Here is a 21001-nt window from a genome sequence, read left to right on the forward strand (position 1 = left end):
GGGAAGGCAGTATCCTACTCCAGGGTCCTTCTTCAGTGAGGGCATGGGACACCCCTCCTACCTCTGTGGTCCCTTAGGTGCTGCCTGGGGCTGAGCCATTCCTGTGTAGCTGGGAGCACCCTCTTTGGGTTCTCCTTCCTTCCTTTTTGCCTTGCCATGGGAGACCCCTCTCTTCCCAGCCCACTAGACATCCCTCTTCCCTATAAAAAAACCAACACCGACCAAGTGCCCATTCCAATTTCGCTCTCTTTATTATTTATCATTCTTTCAAAATAGGATATGTTCAAAAATATAAATAGGTGCAGGGAACACTGGTGCCCCGCACGGTCCCCTGGAAAGAGCACGTTGTCCCAGGATGAGTGCTGTGCTGCAGAGGGGGCAGTGGGGAAGCAGAGAGGGGCCACAGTCCCCAGCACCTGTGTCCTGGGTCTCAGCATCCCCTTGCCTTCCCTCCTCCCACAGCTCCTTCCACCACAGCCCCCCAGCCCTCCCCACCCGTTCTGACGTGCTGCAGCAGTATAAGGTTTCTGGAAAAAAAAAAAAATAAAATAAAGCTCCAAAAGGTGCTGTTCACCCTGGAGATTAAATAACAGAAATAATTACATTGTTCGTGGATAAAATCAGGAAAAAATAATCATCTTTATTATTTAACTTAACCCCCTGCCCTTTGCAAACCCACCCCCCTCCCTGTCCCCAAAGGCACGAAGATAATTGGAACCGGACGGTTAGTAAAAATGCTGAGATCTAATTCGTTTTGCTTTGGTGCTTGGAAAAACAATTTTTTTTTTGTATATATATACACAAAGGTGGGTTTGTCTTTAATATAATTTTTTTTTTCCTTATATGACAAAAAAGCAACAACAAGAAGAAGAAATCGACTCTGTTAATATAATTGTTCCGTTAAAAATCTCTTCTCGCTTTCCTCCTCGGTCTCTCGCCCCTCTCTAATGGGTGCGTCTGTGCACGGCGCTGCCGCTGGGTTTCGACCGGCTCCTGGGGCTCCTCTTGTATAGCCTGCGCTGGTAGCTGGAGGCTGTGGAGGAGAAGAAAAGGCACCTTGTTGGCAGGAGCCGGGACAGAGAAGCTGCTTGTCCCACGCTGGCCGCCGGGCCCCTGGCTGCCTGGAAAAACACGGGCAGCCGCAGCAGCGCCAGCCCGCCCGCACACGCACAATCGGCCCTTCTCTCGCCCTGCCCCGGCTTTGCTTCGCCCAGGGGAGAAGGTGCCTGTGGCTCGGCGAGAGCCTGGGCAGGAGCATCACCGCCACGGCTGCGTGTCCCATCCCTTCCCCGTGCCCAGCCAGGAGGGCAGCTCGGCCCCATCTCACCCACTGCCCTATCAATCCCTAAATCCCCAACCCTAATATTCACTAATAGTGGGATGTGCTCAGGGCACAGGAAGGGAAACAACCAGGCCTGGCTGGCAGGGACAAGGTTTCTGCCTGTTCTTTGCTGCCAGTCTCCCTGGAAGCTGGCATGCTCTGGTGTGATAATTGCAGGAGGGTTTTGGTGGAAGCAGCAAAAGCTGGCTGCGAGCAGACCAGGTCTCTTGATTCCTGGCAGTCTGTGTCAGGAACAGCCTGCAGCTCTCCAGACCCACAGCAGAGCCAAAGGAATCAGCATCTTGGTCTGCACCAGGCAGCCGCCCTTGGACACCTCCTCCATCCCTCCTCCTTTCATCTCCTCTCTGGGCAGAGGTTTGTCCCTTAAACTCGTATCAGCTTTCCTTGGCTGTGGGACCATTGCTTAATCTGTCTTATCTGGAATTGCCCAGCAGGACTAGAACCTGGCAAGGAGGCCACTGGACAGATGTGATTTGTCCGAGGCCAACAAAATTCTTGGGAAGCTGCAGGCAATCAGAGATGGGACAGGGGTGTAGGCAGGCCTGGGAGTGGGCTGGGACACCAGTGGAAGAAGGCTGACTGCCATCAGCTGGAGGCCTGACAGAAAGAGAGTCAGGAACCCAGCCCTGTGCCTTGGCTTGTATCTGCTGCAGGACTCCTGTCTGCTCCCAGGACAGGGGGACACCAGGGAAGGGCTTGGGGACCCCATGGCTCTCCCATCCTGTTCTCTCTGTTGATGCAGGCTGTGCCAAAACTCAGACTTTCAGAAGCCATTTACTTTTCCTTCTCTGAGTAGCCTGGGCCATTGGTAAGCTCCTTGTTGCCCTTTCCTGACTGGAGCTGCCCCTACTCTGCTTTGGTGGGTCTCCAGGGCAGTCCTGCAAGCCAGGCTCCATGGTCCACACCTGCCCCAAAAGATGTCAGCTCCCATGGCCCCATCACAGGGGAAACTTCCAAGAAGTCAAGGGAACCATGGTGTGCCCTTCTGCCTGGCTCAGAGCTATCCTGCACCCCGAGATGATGTCCCGCATTCCCAGCTCCTTCCAGGGGCAGAGGGCATGGTCCCTAACCCGAAGGTACAGGACCCAGACGTACGGTTTAGGCAGGATATCCGCGGCTCCTCCCACTGCCCGCTGGGCTGGCACCGGATCGTGGGCACGTGCCGCTGGATGTAGCCTTGGTCGCACTGGTACCGCACCATGGAGTTTATCTCGTAGCGTTCCTTCTTCCGACCGAAGGTCCTGGCGTTCTCCACCGCAGGGGGGTCCCCGCAGGCCACTGTGGGAGAGGGGCACAGGCTGGAGAGTGAGTGAGAGAGCACCAGCCTGGCTGGGCAGGCAGCTCACACCCAGGGCAGGCTGGGCGTGCAAAGCCTTGTCACTCTTCCATGAATAAAACCGTAACTCTCTTTGAGATTGCCTCTGTCCACAAGGATATGGAAATTCTGTGATTTGAAATTAAGCAGGGGTATGCCTCAGTGCTTCACTCCTGTCTCCTGGAGAGGCTGTGAGAGCTGAGCATCACAACAGTTGCCTGTGTCCATAGGAGGGCACAGAGCTGGTGTGTGGGAGTGATGCTACAGCCAGGGTGTGACTCTGCCTGGGGATGTTGAATGTTAATGGCTTGTCCTATTTAGTTTCAAGTCCTTGTGGGACTTTCTCCTAGAGCCTTGGCCAACTTCTAATTCCTTCTATCTCTTTGATCACCTTTTGCAGTAACAAAACCCACATTCCTGGGCACTGGGCACTCTGCTCCAGACCCGCAGCCACCTACTGAGTCCCCCATCCTTGCCAGTATGGCACAGGGTGCTGACCTGTTCCTTTCTTGCAGGTGAAAGGGAGGTGATAGTTGCAGGGAACGTCGTTCCATTCGCCTTTCTCATGCCAGATCATCACAACGCAGTCCTCGCCCGCCGAAAAGAAGTTATCAGGTTGGTTGGGCCTCCAGTTCTCGTATTGCTGCCGAGAGAGGACAGTCCTTCAGCTAAGGTTGGACCCCAGTCTCTCCTACTCCCTCCCTCATCCTCACCCCATCTCTCCCACACCTCTCTCCAGCAGAGCCCGTGGGTTGCCAGCCCTGCCCCTACACCAGTTATTTCTGTTGTGATGCTGCCCACAACCCCACCAGCTTTTCTAAAGGCTTGGAAAAACCCTGAGCCCTACAAAATTTAGGGTTGCCTCCACTCAATGCCCAACCCGAGCACTCAACATGTAAGCCATGCGGCCCTTCCCACCACCCTGAGAAGCCAGTGCCTGCTCATGCCGTGGGCTCACCAGGGAGTGACCGTCAGACCAGCGGAAGTCGTTCTCCACAGCTCTGTCACTGAGGCCGATCCACTGGTAGTCCTGTGCATGACCTGGAAGAACAGGAGGGAGAGAAAAGAGTCATGGTCGTCCTACACATTGCTGGAAGCATTTCTTTGCCATCTCAGCTGTCCCTGGCCCTGGAGCCTCTGGTTCATTCAGCTGCCTACCAGTCAATATTCCCTGGTGCCCTTTTCCCTTAGATCATGTTTGCCCAGCTCCCTCCCCACTCAGCTGCCATGAGCATGGGTGCACCCATACAAGGATGAGGCTTTGTCAGGATTCATATGAGCACCAGTGGGGAAAATGGTGGTTTTGGATAAATCTGCCTGTAGAGTCAGTGGCTGCATCCATGCCCAGTCTTAGGCTGCCCTCAGCACTCACTGTTCACAAATTCTTGTTCCTCTGGGGTGATGATACTGCTCAGGTGGGCTTGATGTTGTCGGCATCTGGTCTCTGCATCCATCCAAGTCTCCCTCTCTTCAAAGTGCCTGTAGCAATGGCCCTGGAACTTGGTCCAGCCTTCCTCACAGTTTTCTGAGTCTGAAACACACAGAAGAGGGATGAAAAGGAGTTGGTGCATGTGTCTGAAAGCTTTCAACTCACCTCTTAGCAGCTCATGCTCCCATGGCATGGGACAACACATGGTCATTTTCACTAAAAAGCACACCCTGACACTGCTGCCTGTAGGAATTCCCTGGAAAGTTGTCAGAAGGCCTCCAAGACACACAGAGAGGGCAGCCTGTGTGGAAGTCCCTGTGTCTGCAGTGACACAACCAGTGCTACTAGAAAGCTTGAATGATACAGACTTATTCCTGAGAAATTCAATCCCTGTGTAATGTTCCTGAAGTCTGCTTTTGAGCAACTGACCAAGCAAGAACACCTCTCTTCCCACTTGTGCTGACCTGCAGAGTTTCCTTGATTTGGAAAAAAAACCCTCCAAACCCCATATCCAGGTGTCCAGAATCAATGCATATTTGTTGAACATGAAAGAGGGGGCCACCAGGTATGGGTGGTTCCATCAGTTGGTGGATTCTGGAGCTCTGGAGGAGAAACAAACCAACCAAGAGGGGTGAAAAGCAATGGAGACAGAAACAACCCAGTGGAGAGAGAGAACTAAGTCTCAATGAAAAATCTTGGAAACTGCTAAAAAAGTACAAACATTTCTCAGCTTTTCAGAAGATCTTTTACATCTGAGAAATATTGAGGAACTGAACACACTTAAGAAAAAATAAAACCACAGATGGGGGAAATGAGGGACAAATGGAGAAACCACTAGGAAAGACCTTCATCAGTTCCCATACAATGCAACACCACACATCTGTCTGCTACATGTGACTGAAGGAAACAGAAAATGAAATGTGTTTAATCTCAGCCTTTCAGATACCTGATCTACCACCTTTTCTCAGGCCCTTGTTCCTCTGAGAGTGATGGGCTTCCATGAGCCCTCATGCCTCCCTCCCTTTTCAGTAAGGTTTTCTGTACTCAGTTTCTTTCTTTGTTAAACTTGGTAGGTCAAAGCACTGTCTCTTTCAGTAACACTAATTCCTCCTAATCCACCTTTCTGGTGTTCTTCCAGCTGGAGGTTGCAGGCACTTCATAGATGTTGGAGTGGTTGGTAGTTATTTGAGACATTAAAAGCATTTCCTGATTTCTTCAACAGATCAAATGGGTTACCTGGCAGTAGGTGAAGCTCAGAGGATTATTGGGTTTTGCAGGCAGATCTCTTGCAGAAAGTTAACTGAGAACTCACTCTGTCTTTTGAGATTAAGACTTTTTCCCATTATCTTTAATGGCATCCCTTGTCATCACAGACTGAGGATAGGACACCACATGATAAAGAATCTCAGCAGGCTGTTTTCTAGGAGAAAGGCTATGCTTTCCTGCATAATTTTTTCTTACAGGTAAATATGACAGCAATTTTCTTGGCAAAGAATGATGTAAATCTTGTTCCCTGGTAAGGACACTTTCATGGTGACAAAAGGGACTGTCTGTGTCAATTTGCACCTTGAGTATCCCATTGTTCTTGGACACCAGCAGCAAGGATGGTCTGTCTCATGGGAATATGAAGATTTACATTTCCAACAAGTTTTGGGGCACTGGCTTCCTCTTGCATCTCCCAGACATCAGAGTCCATAATTCAGAGAAAAGAGAAAATTAAGTCTAGCTTGGATGAAACAAGATCATAAGCAGTTACAGGGTGGAGAGTTTCTGGCTGGATGACAAGGACCTTCAACAACAGGTATCATGGGTGGGTAAATCAAGAATGGGTGAGGTTGCATTGGAAAATTGATGCTAAGACAGCACAGTTCCTGTCCAGAAGGTTTAATGATCCTAAGCCTGTTCCTTATGGTCTACTCCATATGTTCTTATCGAAAGCAGGAAGAGATGCGGAGAAAGGGAAGGAGAAAATCCAACATATATTATCGTTACTCATGCCAAGGTGAAGAAGATAATGCAACCTTAATTCTCTTTTGTTTGAGCAAGGCAGGAGAGCTTCCCCTCATCTAAGCTGACAAAAGTTTGGACTTTAATCAGCTTTAAGGAAAAAACTCTTTTTCTTCCCTTGTAGAAACAAAAAGAAGTATTAGCGCACTAATTTTGATGGAGATACAGGTTGCTTCCCGTTTTCTCAAAGATACATTCCCTGCTGATTTTGCCACAGGAAGCTACGTTGTGGAGATGACAAGAATGTCATGATCTGTCAAATCAGTGGAGATTCCTGGAGTGAATGATGCTTCTCTCAGCTGCATCTTCCCCAAGAGAAATAAAATAATTTTTCATGGCTCAGTTGAAGTGTCCTTCCACGAAGTTCCAGTCTAGCATAGGAAGTTTGCCTGGGGTGAAGATGTACTCAGAAGGTTCCCTACTGTTACAGATGAACAGAATGACCCCTGACCCAAAGAGACAGCAACTTCCATGATGAACACTGTTATGATCTGTGTGGAGCTTCACCAGAGACACTTGAAAAAGAGAAAGCTGAAGAAGACACCAGAAGCTCCTGCTTAGGAATCTTAGCAGACATGGTGCTGTGAGGAACAAACTTATCAAATTCTATACTCAGAAGCCTCAAAGCTTTTCCCTTGTGTGTTTTAAGCTGCTGTTAGGGGTTAGCCCAACTGAGATGAGGGCAGCACTGATGGGAGCACTGGGGATCAGCTTTTTTTGGGGGGTAGTGTGGGAACAAGGTGGTGCAGCAGTTAGTAGGATTAGCTGAAGCCAGGGAGGCCGTACCGATCTCACACAGGTCCCCTTCGTAGCTGGGAAGGCAAAAGCATTTGAAAGAGTCGATACCATCAACGCAGGTGGCTCCATTCAGACAGGGGCTTGAGTGGCACACATCGGTGTCTGCAAGAAATCAAGGGCTTCCATTAGGGCTCTGGGAGGCAACTCTACCCACAGGAGAACTTGTTTCCTTGCTTGTGTAGGAGGGAATATCTGTTGTTTTGGGGGGACTCGGGAGGGTTGTATTTCATAACATACTGCCACTGCTGCTGCTGGAAGAATGAAGGCAAGAGACCCAACCCACCCTACAAGGAAGACATTGGTTTCTGATGGTTGAACACCACTCTGAAGATATCAGAACAAAGCTCTGCTCTGCTCTTCCTCCTTGTCTGCTGCCTCTGCCTGATGCATCAAACATGTAAACTTGTGTCTGTGTTTCCAACAGCTAAAGGTCTATGAGGAGGAATGTGGAATTCTTCCATAAGTGATAGAAACATCCTCAAATAGATCTCCATGTCCTAAGCAGCATTCCTGGTTGTCTGTCCTCACTAACAGTTTCTTCCTAACCATAATTTAAATGAAGTTCTGCATCAAGAAATGTCTTCTCAGTGAAGATGAAGAAAGTGCAGAGAAGAAAAGAAGTGGGTTCAAAGGTGGCTCAGAGACCCTCAGCTTTTTCTCTTTGAGGATCTTAGGCCTGGCTATGGGAGCTTATTCCTTGGTGAGGGGTACTGGAGTGCAGCGTCATTTTCTCCAGACCTGTCCTCACTATGTGCTCTTCTGGTTGTGATGGGGATGGAAGTAGTTGGTGCATCTTTTCCAGCTGTGGACTCCATCTTGGTGGAGAGAGCTTTGGAATCAGAAGAAGGGTCATTCAGAGTGGAAAGATTTCAGATACATTCAACTCAGAAACAAGAGGGAAGACTAAGGAAGGAAATGGGAACACATCCATGCAGGTTGGATTAAATGATGACTGGTTAGATCATCATGTGAGACAGAGTTTCTTTCACACTCATTAGAAATGCAAGGCTTTAAAAGTGATGACTCCATGCTCTTCTTGTGGCTGACAGGGTTAGCGAAGAAAGATTCAAAAAAGATAAACATATTGGCTGTGGAAATAGCAGAGCAGAGCAGCGGCTCCCCAAGATCTGTGTTCATCTTCTGACTGGGGTTTATTTGGTTGGATATTGTTTTCTTAGAGCTGAGGCCCAGCTGCTCAGTGTCCCCAGGCACAAGAGAACAGATGGGCGTTATACTCCCTGTGGCTGTCTAGTGACTCAGTGGCCAAGGTCTGATACGTCATCTAAAAGCTGACATGTTCTGTAATGTGCCTAAGTGATGGAAAAAATCCTTTCTGACCTTGGATGGTAAATCTGAGTATGCTTTGGAGCAAGGAGATTGTCATCTTTACTCTAGGCTGTGAGCAGTGAAATCATTCCTCAGATGGCTGATGAGCCTCTCACTCCACTTTTGCAGTTCTTCTCTGAGAGAAGGAATTTTTCACTCTGGATTGCCCTTCTAAATCTCATGGATGCTTTTTGAATTTCTTTGTTCACTGCAAAATGAAGATAATCCCTGTTTCCATGATACTAGTAAATACTTCGAGACTTTCCAGAACAAAATGGGAGTCACAAGCCTAGAGGAAGAATAGAGGAGCTGAACTTGGCTGAGTATTGCTTATTAGTCACACTTGGAGTTCCTAGATGATAGAGAGCATAAAGAAAAACGAGGCATCCTGAGGGGTGATTGCAACTCAAGAGGCCCTTTGGGCTTCTTCAACAGCAGTGGCAGCAGAAGTTCATGTTGATTCCAGTGGGCTCCAGCTGAATATGTAAGGAAAGGCTTTCCTTCATTTGTCAGGCTCCGTGAAGTGGAAAGAACACTGCAGAGGAGGGAGGGAAGCACTCACAAGAGCTAAAGCTGAATGTTTAGCAGTGGATAATGAGCCTTCAGCTGTCTTCGGCCATGTGGAATAAAACTTGGTGTGTCCAAGATCTCTTCTGAGATGCAGGAGACCTGCTGTGTGCTGCCATCCCTGGTCTTGGAGGAGGAGGGAGCAGGCACACATGTGCACAGTCATTGCTGCAAATTTCCAGCTGGGAAATAAGTCTGGAGCAGAGTTTCCTTTTACAGATATTGCATATAATATGGTTGCACATATTATATATGCAGTAAAAACAAATCTTTGGTTATAATATATATGTTACATATCTCTCCATACATATACATACATATCTTTGTATATAACATATAAAGGGTGTGTACTTGTAGGTAATGTTGGAGAAACAAACATCAAATACAAGTGAGACATAGACAGTTTTTTTTTTTTTTCCCCAAAATTGTGTTTCAAATGGCTGGAGAGAAGATGTTTTAAACACGTGATGATCATAAACACCAAACTCCCCTTCAACCTGTTGGGCTGCTGAAGCAGAGACCCTCTCTCCATCTAGATGTAGAATCACCTCACCAAGCTGATATTGAAAAACTCAAGTATATCTGTCAGGTTGGAGAAAGTGTTGCTGATTCTGATCCTCCCAGAAAATTTGGATCTCAGAGGTATTCAAGAAAGGTCTAAATGGTAAATCTGGCAGTGATGTTGCCTCTGGAAATCCTGGCAAATTGTTTTGTGGGTGTTTCTAGGACAAGGCATGTAAGCCACAAACACGATTTACAGGAGGTGAGAACTCCATTAAAAAAATATAAATCCATCTATCACACAACACTTAGTGTTTGTTTCTTCTCATAGCCTTTTATATGCTATAAATGTGTCTGCTTCCACATTGTTTAGAGCTAGATGAGGTTAGCAAATCGCTGCACACCTCTTCAGCCATCTGCAGAGCCCGCAACGCGCTAGCGAGGGGCGAGCCCCCACCTCCACAGCGCTGCCTGCCAGGTACCTTGACACTCAAGGATTTAGACACGAGCTATTTATTTGCTTGGCTGAGCAGTCATCCAAAAAGTCAGCTCTGCTTTGCGATGCAGCTCAAGTGCTTATCAGCTGACAAGGAGACAAGACCACTGCTATTATTACCCCGAGCTAACAAAGGACGGGGATAGTCGATAGTCGAGGAATGCAGAAGGGAGGCAGCCCTCGCTTTCAAGAGCTGCAGATGTAAAACAAAGACGGGGAGAAAATGCCTCGAGGTGCCAAGAATAGGAAACCCAGTTAGAACATGTTATTAACTCACTTCTTGAGGATAATGCAGAATTAGCAATTCTTCTAAAGAGGATTCATACTGCACTTAATATTGCCCAGAAGTTGCAAAAATTCCCCAATTCTGCTGTCACGACAGTTTCTATTTTTTGCTACTAACAGGACCCAAGGTCTAACTTTTAGATGCCTTTTCTTTTTTAATAAACCAATTACAACAAAATGGACAATGTAAACCAGGTCTCGCATCTGGAAGATGTAAACAGTTGGCTGGAGAAAGCAAGGGGAGTTACACAGCTGCAATGCAAAGTTTGAGTTTGTTCCACCATTTTCTTCCTAAGACTCCTTCTCCATTGCCAGATATACACTATATTTAGTCAGAATAATTTTCTTTTTGTGAAACTAGAAATAAGAGAAGTATTTTTGTCATCGCTGCCCATGGTAGGGGGCGGTCCAAGCTAGATCATCTTTAAGGTCCTTCCCAACCCTGATCATTTTATGATTCTATGACTCTCCCAATGCCTTTGAAAAAATCTTTTGTACTAGAAAATGGAAATTGGAAAGGGAAACCTGGAAGAAATTAAATAAAAATAGATTGGTCCTGGTTTTGTTCAGAAGGCAAAGGGTACATAAAAATGAACATGCAGTGTCAGTGGTGAGAAGGAAATGCTTTTAAAATTCTTCATCTCAAGATGAGACAAGAATACCAGAAACAATGCTACCATTTCCTAAAACAGTGCAGTCTGTGCATTTTTCTCCATGGCTGCCTATATGGAAGATGAGAGAGAATATCCATTAAACAAGGTCATCTTTGTGTTTAAAACATCTACTAAGGAGAAGCAGCTGGTGAACATAGAGGATGCTGTCACCCAAACCCTGAACAAACTGTAGTTTCCCTGAAGCTGTGAGTAACAGGTTTAGTAATATATTCTATGATGTTTGTATATCATCCTGTTTTTGTTCTACAGAGCAGAAAAAGTCAGAGAGAAGGGCAAGGCATTTCAGGATGCCCAACAGTGTGCCCCTCAGCCTTTCTTTATAGGCCTCCTTGTAAGTGCAATTATCTGAACGGGAATCAGAGACCAACTGGATAATTATCTCCTAGAGATTGGGGAAAAAAGTCCAGCTACAAATTAAATTTGCTTTTCAGAGTCTGCTGGGAAGTTTGAACTACTGATCTGATAGCTCGAACATCAAAGAAAAACATTGGAGCAATTGTAGGGTGCCTCCTGGAAGAAAGAAATAGGAAGAGTTGGGGAAACCAGTTCTCTCACATTTTAAGTTAAATGCTAGTATTGAACATCACATAGCCAGCTACTGACTTACAATGAGCAATTAAGTAATTAAAATAATTAACTACACTAATTGAACCAAAGCCTACATGCAGCAGAAGGGGCAGGCATTCCCGTAGCCTTAAAAAACTATTTTATTAGAAACCAGGAGTTTCCAGGAGGACTTGTTGATCTGCTGGAACCTTCAATTTGTCCAACTCTCTCATGGAAGAAGAGCTCAGGAAATTTCGATATCTCTGTCTCCAAAATATTATGTGTAAAAGTAAATGCATGTGTAAATAACACTAGTCCAAGGTTGTAGGTTACCTCTGCAGAGGAAGGTTTTGTTTAAGCAAATTAACTTCTGGTGCAAAGCAGACAGTGTGTCCAGGAGACATCAAATCACCTGCTCAGCCACAAAGGGTCTGTGCCTCTCAGCCAGGACTGGGACCTCCATCTCCTTCTTGAGAGCATCATTTGGATTCCCATTTCACCCATCTCACATTGGGTGAAACATTCTGAATCAGGGGAATATTTTATTGACATTTTTCCTGGATGATTTTCTCTAGACCAACAAAACCCTATCCCTTGGACTTCCAGGTTGTGAAGTATGAGGAAAGGCCATTAAGACCTTTTCTCATTTGCATTCTAACCTTCTGCTGTGTGGGGCCATAGGCAACAGACTTCATGGACTTGTTTCACTAGAGACAAGCAAAACTTCACATAAAAAGATGCCATTTCAGCACATTTTCTTTCCCCTCACAATTGGAGTGAAGTTTTTAAGTCATCGACTGGTCTCAGAGCTCCAAACCGCAGCCTTTCACTGAAGTGCCAGCATGTTTTTTCAGCTAATAATTATTTGTCTTCAATGCTCCCAGAAGCAAAAAGACCCGCTGAGTTGGCAAAACCCTGGGTGAGGAAGCCAAGCCTATGGACAAATCTTTCAGCTTGTGGGGTTCCTGTCCTCATGGAGGAATCAAATGCTGACTGAAGACATGTACATGCACAGCCTTCAATTTGGTTAAACACTAAAACATACTGGCCCTCCAAGTGTTAATCTCGGTCTTCTGGCTCCGGCTTCTAGAGATACTTCTAGGCTCCAGCAGAGCAGAATAATATCATTCTTCTTAAATCATCCCACTAAATAGACTGCTGGATCTAACTGGAGCCCTCCAACAACAGGGCCAGAGGGCAAAATCCACATTTCTTCCTGTTCCTCACTCTAAGCTCCTGTAAAGCTGAACCAGCTTCACCCGTGCTTTAATGTCAGTGAAAATCCACTGCACTGCATGGGCCCCCACTGCACCCTACAAACCCTGAGCACAGCACAAGGCATGCACGTGGGAGATGATAGTTTTTGCAAGAGCTAAATTTCAGACTGGGAAGCTTCAAGTGAAAAGGCAGCCACAACATGGGAAACAGCATTTTGGGATCCAGCCTACTGTTCTTCCTTGTAGACTTCCCATGTTCACTATCCCCAGAGCTCTGTAAAAAGTAACAACCCAAAAAAAGGAAACCTAGGATTCCTTTTATTTCTTTATTTTTTTTCTTATTTTTCTTTTTTTTTTCTTTTGTCATCTCTTTGCTGTAATTCTCTAGAAGAGGTTTGCCTTGTTTTAGGGGTATTCTGAGTTCATGATCAACAAACTTTTTTGCCACCTGGATGACCTTCCTTCATACACTGACCAGGTCTGCATTTAACTCTGTAGGGATAAATAAAAAGTGAAGTTTTACACTAGAATATCTTCCCTGGTGGGACTACCAGCCATACACATGTGTTCAAGCCTATTCCTAATTTATAAACCATAAACTTAATGCAGTGGTTGCTTACCTCTTGCTGTCTCCTGCTAAGAAACCCCAGCTGCTACATTGTCCTCTCTGTGACTTGCAAATGCACATATTCCAATTTCAGAACATTTTTCAAGATTCTTCACACATGAGCTGCTGAACACATGGTTTTCTTTCAAAATACTTCACAAAAATGTTGGCTAACAAATGATCTGAGGAATCTGGCAATTGCCTTGTGGTTAATTTTTAAAAAGAAAAAGCAGTGGAATAAAATCCATAGTTTGGGGCCAATATTTTTTTTTTTATTATTATTTTTACTAAACCTCACACCATCTTCCTTCCTTCCCCTCAATGCTGCCTTTGCTGGCTTATTTTTGTCTCTGGGTTTGGACGTGGCAGTGGGCATGGCCCAAAAGCAGAGCCTACTTTTGCAAGAAGGGCTTTTGTGTCCGTAACTCCTGTACCACCCTGTGCTGTGCCAGGCTGGTGCAGTGCTGTGGCAATGACCCTGCTGCTCTGCCCTCACCCACCCCTGCAGCATCCCCAGGGCAGCTGCTCAGCACAGGCAGGACTGAACAAAGGTTTGTGATTACCTGTGCTCCACGGGGAGAAGGCAGAGAGAAATGCAGTGACTCATTGGAAACACTTTGGGGATGGAAATGACGTTAGAAATCAGGCTGAGCTCCACAAAGCCCTGCACTTACTGACCCTCACTGAGTCCAGAGCTAGCTACTCTGAATGGTATAAATTGACCCAAAAGAAGCAGTTTAGGAGGTAATGTGGGAAGGGCTAGAATTTATGACACTTTTGCCAGAAGGAAGTGAGTAAAACTCTTTGCACATACATTTTGTACCATACTTAAGCAATGTGTGGCCCTACAAGAACATGTGGCCCTTTGAGAACTGGGGACATGCAGGACATTCATACAACAGCACAAGCACTAATGGCTTTCCAACGAGGCTTGTCCCCAGATACCAGCTCCTGATGGCAGCAAAGGGAAACCAAGCTGTGTCCAAGGATGCTGAAGGACATTCTGTGTTACCAGGACTGGGCATCTCCCTTGGCCAAGAGGCACAATGTTTTGCATTTTGTTTTTTTTCCCCTCTGCAGTGCACTGTTGCTTTCACAGCATGCAAACTCTTCTCAGGAAATGCTCGTCAGAATGCCAGGGAGTGTTTTCACCATAAATGGTTAATCAGGCTTAAATATTCTGTCTGTTTTTACTTGGCAACAAGGGGGCCCAACCAAAGACAGAGCACTATAACACTAAAAAGGCAGGGAGGAGGGAAGGGCATTTATCAACAGAGCTGACAAAAGCTAGTGATGCTCTGAGCATTATCTTACACGTTTATCCTGTTGTAGAACAGCATAAGACACAGACCAGAGGGTGGCCACATGCTGAGCAATACTTGGGGCTAGGCAGCAAGTCAGCCCACCATGGAGAGAGAAACAGCATAGGACTGAGACTAGCAGCCCAACTTCTCCAACTTCTCAGCTGTGTGCAGGGTGGAAAACTCTGCATGTGTAGAGGTAGCACTGAGGGACAGGGTTAGTGATAGACTTGGCAGTGCTTGGTTAATGGTTGGACTCGATGATCATAAATGTCTTTTTCAACATAAACAATTCTATGATTCTGTGATCATGACCCATGGAAAACCCCATATTTATGGCTTTCCATCAGAACAATGTTCTGCTCAAGTCTGCTTCTGTGTTAATGTTCTCTGCTGTATGAAAACCAAAAAAAAGTGACAGCCATACCCCCTCCTTCCCATCCACAAAGCTTTCCCTTCCATATGAGACACATTACCTTCTGTAGTGGGTCCTAATGCGTCAATTGCTTCTTGTGAGACTTGGGGCAGGGCAGCAGTGGTGGTGGCCAGCAGATGGGGATTGTCTGGAGCAACAGCTGTCTCTGTCTCTTGTTCTGACACTACAGGAGGGGAAGGCTCCATGTCAAGCTGAGCCTCTTCAGGGTTCCTGAGACCCTGTGTTGGTTCAACATCTGGAGTCCTGGTACTAATTACAACGTCTGGGACAGAGGTTTCCCCTGAAATGCCTGCGATAGAGTGTGTCACAGCTCCAGATGTTGTGTCAGGAATCTCCTTCTCCTCAGGAGTACCAAAGGGCTCCCTGCTGCCCAAAGATGTGGCAGCTGTATTGATGTTAGCAGCAGGCAATGCAGATGCTTCCCCACTGGTTTCATGGACTGTGGCTGCTTCTGTGCTGATCTCAGGAAATGTCTCTCCACGGGCTTCTTGACTTGTGGGTGTTCCTATTCTAATTTCAGGAAATGCAGAAGTTTCCCCACTGGCTTCTTGAACTGTGGATGTTTCTATGAAAATTTCGGGATTGGCAGATGTTTCAGTCCTGGCTTCTTGACTTGTTGGTGTTTCTATGCTGAACTCAGGGAATGCAGATGTCTCCCCACTGATATCATGGACTGTAGAAGTGTCTATGCTAATCTCAGGAAATACAGATGTTTCACCTCGAGCTTCTTCACCTGTGGATGTTTCTATTCTAATTTCAGGAAATGCAGGTATTTCACCACTGGTTTCATGGATTGTCGAAGTTTCTATGCTAATTTCAGGAAAGGAGGACATATCCCCACTGATTTCATGGACTGTCGAAGTTTCTATGCTGATTTCAGGAAACACAGAAATTTCCCCACTGGTTTCATGGACGGTTGAAGTTTCTATGCTAATTTCTGGGTAGGCAGATGTTTCACCCCTGGCTTCTTGATTTGTGTATGTTTCTATTCTAATTTCAGGAAATGCCGAACTTTCTCCACTAATTTCATGCACTGTTGAAGTTTCTATGCTGATTTCAGGAAAGGCAGATGTTTCTCCACTGGTTTCGTGGACCGTTGAAGTTTCTATGCTAATTTCAGGATAGCCAGATATTTCACCCCTGGCCTCTTGGCTTGTGACTGTTTCTATTCTGATTTCAGGAAACACAGATGTTTCCCCACTGATGTCTTGACTTGTGGATGTTTCTATTCTAATTTCAGGAAATGCAGATGTTTCCCCACTGATTTCTTGTATTGTGGATGTATTTTCAGGAAATGCAGAGGTTTCCCCACTTGTTTCTTGACCTGTGGATGCTTCTATTATAATCTCAGGATACCCAGATGTTTCACCCCTGGCTTCCTGACTTGTGGATGTTTCTGTGGAAATTTCAGGAAATGCAGAGGTTTCCCCACTGATTTCTTGAATTGTTGATGTTTCTGTGTTAAATTCGGGAAATGCAGATGCCTCCCCACTGATTTCATGAATCGTGGATGTTTCTATACCAGTTTCAGGAAATGCAGATGTTTCACCACTGATTTCATAAGCTGTTGATGTTTCTAGAGCACTTTCTGGCAGTGCAGATGTTTCCCCACTTAGTTCACCAGATCCAGAGGCTTCACCACTGGGCCCCAAACTGTAAGGAAACGTGACAGTTTGCCCACCCAGTTCCTGTGATACTGTTGGTCTTGTCACCACTTCTACTAAATCAGAAGTGACTAAAGTGATTCCTGGAAGCCCTGAGGCTTCCCCACTGATATCAGCCACTGTTGAAGACTGTCCACCTAGATCTGTGGCTCCAGAAAAGTCTCCGCTGATGTAGGGAATTCCAGATGGCTCTTCACTCAAGTCTCCTGACCCTGAAGGAAACCCACTCGTCTCCACAGCTCCAGACCCTTCCCCAGATAGTCCACTGTCTCCAGAAGTAAATCCACTGATTTCTATCACCCCAGATGGTCCTTCTCCCACTTCTTGTGCCACTGATGTCTGCGTTACAACTTCCACCAAAGTGGTATCCACAAGAGACACTGTGGGAAAGCCAGAGGTGAGTCCACTTTCCTCTCCAGACAGAAGACCACTGGTGACATCAACTCCAGAGATGTCTCCGCTGCTGTCCGTCACTCCACTCGGATATCCGCTCATCTCCAGCACTCCAGAAACACTCCCACCAAAGTCTACATGCCCTGAAGGCTCACCACTGATGTCTAAACTCCCAGATACACTGCCTGATCCATCTTCCTCTCCTGAAGGCAGTCCACTGGTTTCCAAAGTCTCTTTTGCTTCTGCTCCTGTAATTGGTGAGGTTGTTGTCACTGCCTCCAAAGTGGCGTCTACAAAGGTAATGCCAGAGGCCTCACTGCTTCCCTCAATACCAGAGCTAAGGCCACTTAGGTCCACCAGGCCACTGATCTCATGTGTTCCAGATGTTTCTCCACTGGCATCCAGTCCTGAGGGCAAGCCACTAAGTTCAGACCCTCCTGAGGACAGCCCGCTGAGCTCGGGTAACCCAGAGGGCTCCCCGCTGGGCTCAGCTCCTGAGGGCAAGCCTTGGATTCCACCACTGCTGTCCCACTCAGAGGATGGGAACCCTGACAGATCTCCTTCACCACTGACTCCGATGGACCCTTTTCCCTCCTCTTGCCGTTCTGTCACTGCTGTTACAACTTCCACTAATGTGGTATCCACGAGAGAGATGGTAGGAAAACCAGAGGTCACTCCACTTTCCTCTCCAGATGACACACCACTGACTAGCTCAGTGCCAGAGATTTCTCCGCTTGCTCCAAAAGGCAGCCCGCTGCTTTCCACTTCAGATGGCATCCCACTAATTTCTGGTATCCTTGAAATAGACACCGATATCTCCTCCTCTGCAGAAGGCAGGCCACTGATATCAACAACACCAGAAGACACACCACTCAGATCTCCTGAGGGCAGCCCACTTTCTCCAGGTGGGAAGCCACTGGCATGAAGGTCTCCTGATGGTAATCCACTCTCTCCAATGCCCGAGTGGTCTCCACTAAGTTCAAAAACTCCAGAAGTTGGTTCTCTGCTTGTATCTAGAACTCCAAGAACCCACCCGGGTGCCGAAGATTCACCACTGACTTGATTCTCTCCAGATTCTGTCACCCCTTCTGACACTTCGCTGATGGAAGCATTGGTACTGGTTTCCTCTGGTGCTATGGTAGCTGGGGGGAAAGCAGATGGACTCACTGCAAAAGAAAGAACAAAGAGAAGGAGTTGGGAAAATTATTTATATTTGTGAGGGTCCCAACCCTACATCACCAGCCCAACATGACACAGGCTACAAGGAAGCTCTGAACCCACCTGAGAGCAGTGACACATCGGTTGGAAAGACCTCGGTGCCCCAGGCTGTCTGATTCTCAGGTTGAGTGGCAGACTCTGTCTCCATGGTCACCTCCTCCCCCGAGGGCACCCCCTCCACTCCAGGGATCACTTGTGTTGCCAGCACATCTTCAAAGAACGGGGTGACTCCCTCCTCCTCCACAGGAGGCAGAGCTGGAACAAAAAAGGCATTGGAGGGAGTTTCCAAAAATTCACAATCCAAGATGCCGCCTCACTCAAACTGGCACCCCAACATGCCCAGCCTCCCTTTTGAAACCCTTTCCCCCAGGAGCCAGGTTTTTGCAGCCTGCAGGGGCGGGAGGGTACCTCTGAAGCAGAAGGCGTGGTGCCGGGACAGCGGGTCGGGGAAGCCCGTCTGGTTGTGGTGCTGGTACACGGTCCTGACGCCCGGCGCGTCCCCGCCGCAGGCGGGCCGGGGGCTCACGATGGGGTAGCGCAGGCTGCCGTCGGCCAGCCAGCCCGCGTAGCACCGGTCCAGGCCCTGCTTCCAGGCAGCATGGAGATGCCCAACAGAGGCCAGCGTGGCGTTCTGGCTCTCGCAGAACTGCTGGGCTTCTGGGAAGGTGAACTGCTCCGGCTGGGTCGCGAAGAACACGTCGCCTGAGGGATGGGAGGGAAAACAGAGTGAATCCCTGCATCCCAGCCATTGCAGACAGAGAAGGAGGTGTGGGGCTCGTTTTTGCTCCACAGCAGTGCCCAGGGGCAGGGGAGGATGTACCCTTGAGCCTGTCGATGTAGCAGTACACGTCGTAGGTCTCCGAGGCTGGGCGCATGCCGTATGACCGCACGCCTGGAGTGTTCTCTTTGTCTCCTATGCAGTTATTTCGGGGATTCACAATGGGATACCTACCAAAAAAAGGAAGAGAAGAGGTAACCCAAGGTCAACCTTATGTAGCCAGGACTGAAGAACCTCAGTGTGCTTGGAAGCAGGACATGGACTCTTCACTGTTTGAGGTGCTCAGAGACTGCAGTGTGAATTGGAGACAAGTCCACTTACAGCTCAAGGCAATACATACAAATTTCCTGCTGCTTTTCCTGCACACCAAGAGGGCTCACTGGTGCAATATGAGGAAAAGAAGTGCGCAAAACATGTCTATTGGTCATTGAATACCACAGTCTGGAGAAAATCTTGGGTTAGCAAAGCTTTTGATGTTGATGAGGAGAGCAGCAGGACAAACCAGAGTAAAGCCTCAGTGGCTGAACAGCCATTTTGGAGGGTGTCTTCCCCAGGTCAGTGTAACTTTACCTGACTGTCTGGTCCCGCAGCCAGCCAGCATCACACTGGTCAAAGCCAGCCTCGTAGGCAGCCTGGAGCTGCTGGGGTGTGGCGATCACAGCGCTGTTCTCCAGGCAGGCCTTCTGGGCTTGGACAAAGGAGAAGGCGTATCTGCTGGTGGCTGCACGGTAGTGAAACACCACACCTGGGGGAAGAGAAGCTGTGGTGAGACAGAAGGTACAGGACTCTCCTGCACTGAGATATGTGACCAAAAACCAGTGCAAGGACCAGGCCCTCTCAAACCCCTTTTGATGGAAATGCCTCATTCATGGAGCCCTGCTGCCACTGAGGGTGATGTTCTGGGGATCTCTTCAGCCCTCCTCTAGGGTCTTCTTGTCTTGACTTTCCCCTTCCCTGGAGTCAGGTGGATATGGGAGAGCAGAGTGTGACCACTGCAGGCCAAGCATCAGCCAGCTGAGCCCTGGTCAGCACATGATGGGGTGGCCCACAGTCTTCTCCTCTCCCCTCCTGCCCTACTGTGATGGAGGTGCTCAGCCTGTCCCTGACCTCTAACAGGCCGCCAGGGATCTGGATGCCCTCTGAGATGGCAGAAACTCAGGCTGTTTTCAGCTGAGGGGTTACCTCTAGAATGAACTGGCCTTCAGGCTTCTCGGGGTGCTGGTGCCTTACCTGTGGGGGAGATGGGCTGCTCGGGAAGGTGACCGGCACCAGGGGCAGCTGTCACTCGCACAAGCTGATCTTCTGCTGTGAATACTGAGGCAGACTCCAGTCCTGGTGTGGCAGTCACCCCCACGACCTCTTCCACCGAGCTCACCTCTGCTGTTTCGCTGGTGCTAGCAGTGCCAAAGGCTAAGGTGGTGATGGCAGTGCCTAACTCTATGGTGGTGGCCTCTTCAGGTACAGTCCACACCGCTGTGACATCCTCCCTGGTCACATTTTCCTCCTCTGTGGCAGCTGTCTCCGCTGTGACAGCGGTGGTGAAGAGGTCGGGCAGGGCAGTGAAGCCCTCGTCCAGCCTGGTGGCGGTGGGGGTGATCTCCATGGGCTCCAGGGTGGCGATGCTGCCGCGGGCCTCCTCCTCCGTGGCATTGCGTGACAGGGGCAGCTCCACCTCGGTCTGGGTGACAGTCTGGACAGTGAAAGCACTGCCCAGCTCACTCCCTAGCTCGTCGATGAACTGCCCTGGGACCAGGCCCTCAATGTCGTCCCCTGCATCAGGACACAAAGCAGCAATCAGAGAGGATGTCAGTCTGGTGAGGTGAGCTGCACTGGTGCTGCCTCCAAGAAGCAGCTGGGTATCTCTGGCTGTGGGAGGATTAGGGAAATCGTGACAGTTTGGTAAAGGAAATGGTTTTCTTTCCCCAACTGAGGCTTTGTACAACGCCTCAGCACGGAGGGCATGTGACGAGGCACTGAGCCACCTCGTGCTCCAAATCTGGTTAATCAGCGGAGACATTGCCCTCGCTCCTGCCAGCTCTCCTTCCCGGGAACACCTTGCCCATATCCAGGTCTGTACTGACCCCTAGTGCCTGCTGCAAGG

General features: G+C 48.1%; 1 protein-coding gene across 2 annotated transcripts in view; it reads right to left on the reverse strand.

The window, feature by feature from the left end:
* Nucleotides 1-895: 895 nt before the first annotated feature.
* The window catches only part of ACAN (aggrecan), a 46359-nt gene continuing 26253 nt past the window's right edge, over nucleotides 896-21001 (reverse strand). For both annotated transcript variants that reach the window (XM_085588879.1, XM_085588878.1), the window contains exons 8-18: nucleotides 20131-20670; nucleotides 19471-19645; nucleotides 18943-19070; nucleotides 18531-18824; nucleotides 18186-18377; nucleotides 14888-18070; nucleotides 4030-4188; nucleotides 3616-3698; nucleotides 3156-3300; nucleotides 2438-2620; nucleotides 896-1033 (exon numbers count right to left, since the gene is read on the reverse strand). In XM_085588879.1, coding sequence (XP_085445005.1) covers nucleotides 945-1033; nucleotides 2438-2620; nucleotides 3156-3300; nucleotides 3616-3698; nucleotides 4030-4188; nucleotides 14888-18070; nucleotides 18186-18377; nucleotides 18531-18824; nucleotides 18943-19070; nucleotides 19471-19645; nucleotides 20131-20670 — 5171 coding nt within the window. In that variant the 3' untranslated portion in view covers nucleotides 896-944. The remainder of the gene's footprint in view (nucleotides 1034-2437; nucleotides 2621-3155; nucleotides 3301-3615; nucleotides 3699-4029; nucleotides 4189-14887; nucleotides 18071-18185; nucleotides 18378-18530; nucleotides 18825-18942; nucleotides 19071-19470; nucleotides 19646-20130; nucleotides 20671-21001) is intronic.

The sequence above is a fragment of the Lonchura striata genome, chromosome 10 (genome assembly GCF_050655825.1).
Source record: "Lonchura striata isolate lonStrDom1 chromosome 10, ASM5065582v1, whole genome shotgun sequence".
Taxonomy (NCBI): Eukaryota; Metazoa; Chordata; class Aves; order Passeriformes; family Estrildidae; genus Lonchura; species Lonchura striata.